This window comes from Cibotium barometz, chromosome 32, assembly GCF_041138505.1.
Source record: "Cibotium barometz isolate CiBa-2024 chromosome 32, ASM4113850v1, whole genome shotgun sequence".
Classification (NCBI taxonomy): Eukaryota; Viridiplantae; Streptophyta; class Polypodiopsida; order Cyatheales; family Cibotiaceae; genus Cibotium; species Cibotium barometz.
The window spans coordinates 46,303,526-46,309,755 of NC_141077.1; the positions used below are offsets into that span (position 1 = coordinate 46,303,526).

General features: G+C 40.9%; 1 protein-coding gene across 1 annotated transcript; it reads right to left on the reverse strand.

The window, feature by feature from the left end:
• Positions 1–2,910: 2,910 nt before the first annotated feature.
• LOC147620256 (peroxidase A2-like) lies at positions 2,911–6,008 on the reverse strand. The gene is made up of 4 exons (XM_086772733.1): positions 5,622–6,008; positions 3,893–4,084; positions 3,571–3,736; positions 2,911–3,457 (listed from the first exon to the last, which is right to left on the reverse strand). The coding sequence occupies exons 1-4, from the start codon at positions 5,832–5,834 to the stop codon at positions 3,045–3,047; spliced, it is 984 nt and encodes a 327-aa protein (XP_086628859.1). The 5' UTR covers positions 5,835–6,008; the 3' UTR covers positions 2,911–3,044.
• Between the last annotated feature and the right edge of the window lie 222 nt (positions 6,009–6,230).

Sequence of the window (6,230 nt, forward strand, 5' to 3'; positions counted from 1 at the left end):
AGATTCACTCGTATATATTGTCAGTAAAGAGCTGCAGTATATCCACGGTATATATGGGTAGTCATGGTCCTTGGGACTATAAGGTAAATACCATCATATCTAGGCCTCAAGAAAGCATGTCAGGGATTCCACACAAATGCAGTACTTCCATCTAAAAACTTGTGTAAATTTTTCCTATTAGATGTAGAAACGTATGTTCCTACTTGTGAAATGTGCATTCACAACAACAAGATCTATCAAGTACCTACTTAGGCAAATGAGAGAAATTTTCACAATTTCAAACAAAAAAATCTAAGTTTTTTCCTCTAATTATTACTTAATGGTGTATTCTTTTGGGGTTTTGTTTTGATAGGCTGCCTTAGCATTTCCTAACCTATCTAATGATATGCTCAAGGCAACCTAATGGTGTTTCTACAAAGATTAATGGTGAGATTCATGCCTAAAATAATCAAAACCTCAAAAATTTAGTAAATGTAAGAAAGAAGAGCTTAAATCAAAGGAATTAGAAAAGCATTTGTTCAGTTACTTGTAAACATGCAAATTGAGTTTGAAGGGTTGCTCCATATTCCATTGTACTAACGCAATCAATTAAACCAAAAAACAAACAATAAACATGAGTTGAATAAATACAATTGGTGGATTTTCATTCCAACCAGGCTATGACAATACTCCAAATGTAAAGTATAGTAAGGGAGTCCTAAGCTAGGGCGCTTCCTTAGTAGTGGAACCAAAGATGTTCACTAATTTGCGAACACTTAATCCTTGCAAGATAGAGAGAAGAAGAGGATGAATGGAAGGGTCTTACGGGCTTGCACCTCTAGCCACTCTTAGTAAAGAAACCCTCTCTTGTGGAGAGCTAGGGTCCTCAACTTTGCCTCCCTTATTGTCACTACAAGGAAGCTTTGCAAACGTGTAAGGAGAGTAAGGAAGGAGAGAGAGAGAGAGAGAGAGAGAGAGAGAGAGAGAGAGAGCTATGAAAATCTCAACCTCTACTTGAATACCTTGATGAGCATGAGAGAATGGAGGAGAAGGATAGGACAAGAGAGAGGGAGAGAAGAACTTGCATATCAACACACCATCACTCACCAACACAATCCTTAAGTATGTAAGCAACAAAGAAAAGAAAGCATATAAGTAAATTTCAATCACAAGAGCGAGAGACTCAAACTCAATTGTGAGAATAGATTACATCTTTTCTTGTTAGCCAAAATGTCTTATATACAAGACTCATATTTACAATACCCAACTGTTTAAGAAATGTTCAGGGACCTAAAAGCTTCTCTAGGGTAATTTTCTAGTCTAAAGATACACTATCAACATTACACAAGTCGTAAGCTCAGTTTTGACTATCTTTTGGTATTGCACAAGTTGTAAGTTGGATGATTTTCCATTATTAATTACATGAGGTGCATTGTGCGGTTTAAAAAAAATATGGCTCAAAAATGTTGTCACACGTTTGGAGTAATGTTAGGCTTGGGGAATGGTCCAAAATAGACAAAGGGTCAAGACAAACACGCAAGAAGGTAGAAGATATCAAAAAACCCTAATCACTAACTTTTTGTTTCCATCTCCACTAACTCTCTCGAGCTCAACCGACTTTCTCTAAATTTTAGTGTTCCATGTTTTTTGTTTATTGGTTAACACACACTTGTACAAGAAATTGTCTAACAGGAAATATGAGAAAGTACGACATGTTTTTACAAAACGCCGAGACAATCAATTTAAAGGACGGTTTCTGGATAAGAATCCATCATCAAGAAAGTCTAGGGTTGAAAGGCTGGAAAAACCTTCGACTCTTTTGTGCGCAAAACAAAAGCCATGAAGGTGTCCTCATCTATGTCTAATTTCATCCTTTTGAATGGTGAAAATGGTAAAATTAGGCTGTTGTTTTTGTCATTTTCTTGTAGTGTTTGTATATGAAATTAGGGTTTTTCCAATCCATTACCTTACGCATATTGTAAGTTTTTAGAAATGTGATTTACCACACACAAAGGGGCACATTGGGTATTCCCTCAATCTTCTCTCTTTAGTAGATTTTTAAACTCTTAATATAATCATTGATATATGAGTGCGAGAATGCTTGAAAACTGTAATTATATTAACGTTTATATCATAGATTGTATTAGTGATTATAATAGCATGTCCTTAGTAGCGTTTTCTGAATGCATATTTTAACCCCAACACTAAATTACCTTTTACTTCACCATCTCTTGTGTTATGTAAAAAACGCAATATTTCATGGTGAAAATCTCTACATGGATCTATAGGGATAGTGTCTCCCAATCCAACCCACATTAGATCTGGATAAGAAACTTGAGCACATGTGTGTGGGTTTTTTTTGATCGTGTGAAATATATTTATGTCATCTATGGACATGCGTTTCATTTTCTTTTTAAGAAATGATGACTATCCAAGTATGAAAAATATTTATCTCATCTATGTAGATGCGTTTCATTTTCTATCCAATCAGAATGTACGCGTGTGATGGTTCATGGTCTCTGCCTTGGGTCGTTAGTGGAGGGGACGCTACCCTAATCGCTTTTTACTTTTGAACGGCATGATGTGGTTCCTGGGTAGGAAGGAGGGTTCGAACTTCGAGAGGGAGAAATATGATTTTTGAGGGCCTCTGCCACCCTTTGGTGTTTTAGTAGACATATAATGTCGTTTTTTCGAGAAAAAAAATCAATTAAACGGTGGCTATATTTATTCTACGGCCAAATTATATGGGCAGAAGCCCGTCAAAAGCAACCTTGCTTGGAGGGTGTCAAACTTGGAGGGAAGTGAATAACGGAGTTTTTCAACATCATTTTTCTCGTCAGAATCGTGGGAGATCATCATTCTTTTTCAAGCTTATGTTCACGTAGTAGACGGGTAAATAGATTCATTCCCACAGAAAAAGCACATGGAATACAACCACAGTTTCAGTCGAGGAAAACAAACGTCCATTCGAAAATAGAACCCCCCTCTCCCTACTATATTGGTTTGAGTTGAACAACAAAGTACATCATTCAGCTCCCCTTCTCGTTTTCGAATGGAACGTTAGGTCAGTTTCGGAGACGACAGTTGGCTCGAATCTCCCCATTGGTACCGGTGAGAGGGTGGAGGTTGCCCATCTTCACCATGGCTGCAGTGAAGGCGCTGAAGAAGGCGTTTTGGTTGGAGCCAAAGCTGGTCACGAAGGGCTTGGCGGAGCTGCCGCCGGTAGAAAAGAGCACTTGGTCGGAGTTGAGCAGCCCCTTCTGCCCCTCAAGGTTCACGTAGTACTGCCTGTCGAAGGTCGTCGGCGTCGCAACATCCAACGGCGACAAGTTGTTGTCCCCGCCGCTGGCCGGGCATCTACCCTTCAACTGTGCCAAATAGGCAGTGTTCAGAGTGGGATCAGGCTGGCCGGTTCCGCTTTGGTTGTAAAGCCTCTGCTTGAAGTTGGTGCAACGAGCTTGGCCGATGGTGTGCGCTCCTGCAGTTAATCATACATCCTTAGATGCAAACATTACTTTACATATTTTCCCCCCACTAATCAGCATAAGATCCAGTCAGGTCTACTAGACGCAGTATTATGTACTAGTGTACCTGACAACGCGACCATATCTTCCACCGAGAGACCCTGTGCTTGGAAGCTGGCTATGAGCTGACTCAATGTAAAAAAAGGAGCAGGAATGTTTGCGTTTGCAGCCGTCAAGCTTGCCGTCAGGGAGTCTCTCCTGCCCAACAGCACGTTCCAACTTGGCCCTTTTTGCTGCAATTGTAATGGTGGAAATTAGTATAAGAGCTTGTGATTTGTCGGCTTTGGAGCCTTAGTTATATAGACATTCATGATTGAGATCCACACAGATATATTGCAGCTTTCGAAGGAGTGGATCAAAATGGAAGGACAAATATTCTCATCTTGTACCAAAACTACACCGTCCCTTGCGGCGAGTGCAAGGATATCTGCACAAGATACGATGCCCTTGCAAGCAGCCTCCACTTGAGTCTTGATATTGTCGATGACGTCGAAGCCCCTCAGGGAGTTTACATTGGGGATTGCTGTTTTCTCTCCTGTGAATCCCGGCGTATCGTCTAGCAAAATGGAACCGTCGCAGCCCTGCATATACCCATCGCAAAACACATGTTCAATATTAACACAGTTTCTTAAAATACCCCATGTGCAAACACAGTTTCTTAAAACATTAACACAGTTTCTTAAGACATTAAAGAAAGTTTCAAAATACCCCATGTGCAAACACATCAAGGAAATTCGACGCTTGTTTTTGAGTGCTTATCCAGTGCAGAGAAACTATAAAAAGTACTGACAATTAATTCGAGACGAAAGTTAACTAATAACGATCTTGAAAAGGTAAATTGCAACTTATTCTGCATGATCGAAGTTCGAACTAGTCCGAATATGTAGCGTTACCCCTCATTAAAGTCCCTTTCGTCAGCAATGGTCGTTTTAATTATCGATCCTTTTGAGCTTGTCTTCAAATCAAGTTTCTATACAACATTTGTTGTTTAACTTTGCTTGATATACATCTCGAAAAGAGGAGTAGCTTCTCTTTCCTCCTTTGGCTCTTAACATTGCTTGACATACATATTGAAAGGAGGACCTTCTCCTCGATTGATTGAAGGGATTATCTCCTCCTTCTGTTAGAGTATGGTTTCCACGATAGATGCATATACATCCATCCATACATCACCTATCCACCTAGCTACATGCACCGAGATGTACACCACCTTGTAACAACCTCTGCCGTCTATTTAACTAGAGGTCGACCTATTGTAATCCTCAATCAGTTGTAATCATCATCATCAATACAGCAATATACTAGCTTCATCAGCACTAATACAGCAATATACTAGCTTGTGTTTACGCCTTTCTTGGCTCTTCTCGTTCTGTGCTGAGTAGAGCATCTATGGATAGCTGCACTCTAACCAGTGCCTCCGTGCAGGGCAGCTCGGGCTCCTCTGGGTATGCTCATCTACTCCGTTGTCTCTAACGTTCGTTCTCTAGTATACTTATCTCCTCCTCCATCTCTAACGTTCCTTCTCTAGTATGCTTCCCTTCAATCAATCGAGGACCTTCTCCTCGATTGATTGAAGGGATCATCTCCTCCTCCGTCTCTAACGTTCCTTCTCTACGATGGTCTTTTTTCTATTGCCCTTCTAATTTATGCTTCTCTACCAACATGTGTTTAAGCTTCAAGCATGGCTTGATATACATATCGTCAGGATGACCTAGTTTTTCTTCATTGACTGAGAGAGTCATGTCCTGCTTTGTGTGTAACCTAGTTCTTTCATATCTTCTCTACTCCATCCCATCCTGTGAGAGCTGGACTCATCATTCACCAGCTTCTTGTGCCCTCACCAAATCGAAGGAGGAGAAGCATTGAGCCTTGTAACTACAAGGCATCTTTCATCGAAAACGGAGTTTCAAAAAGCACGCTCTAATAAGAGTCAAGGAAAGACTCGGCAACGGTCAAAAGACACAACCAAGCCCACTAATCACGAGTGCAGTCTACTTGGCCAAAATGCCAATATCATCTCCTCTTGTCCCACCGTAAAAAAGACACTTTTGCTAATTTTTATCTTGCTTTGATTTATCAAATAAAGGATGTTGGTTTTCGGTTCGGCAAGATGAGGACCTGGACAAAGCAATCGTGAAAGAACAAGCGTAGGATGGATGCAGCCATGCGGGCTTCCGTTTGAACGGCCTGTGTCATGACATTAGAAACAATGGTCTGCAAGTTGGGGCACGTTTTGCTGTAGAAAGTGGCGGTGAGCTGAGCAGAAGCGTGGGAAGCTTGGAGCATCAATATCATGATGAGCAGCACGTAAGCGCGGTACACTCCTGCCATTTTAATACAGTAAATAGCTAGTGGCGCTAGGCAGTAATGCTTGTCAAATCAATCGAGGAGCAAACACAACAGACTCACAGAGTAATTAATTCACAAGCTTAAGAGTTGGAACATTGATCATTAATTAATTGGGCAAAAATCGAAGCGGCTTATTTGAAGTAACAAGGGGGTGATCTACGCTGACGGAATTTGGGCTGCTGCATAGAGAAACAAACGCGTTATTTATAGCTTGAACGTATGGCCGGCGGCCTAGAAATAATGGAGTTGGTGGGATCCTCTCCGCGGGCTGATTAGGCTGGTGGACACTCCGATTGTATTTAAGTTTGTGAGACCAGATTTTCTACAGCCTCGCTTTTGACAGTAATACGCCGCACTTGTGGTGGTTGTTATGACGAA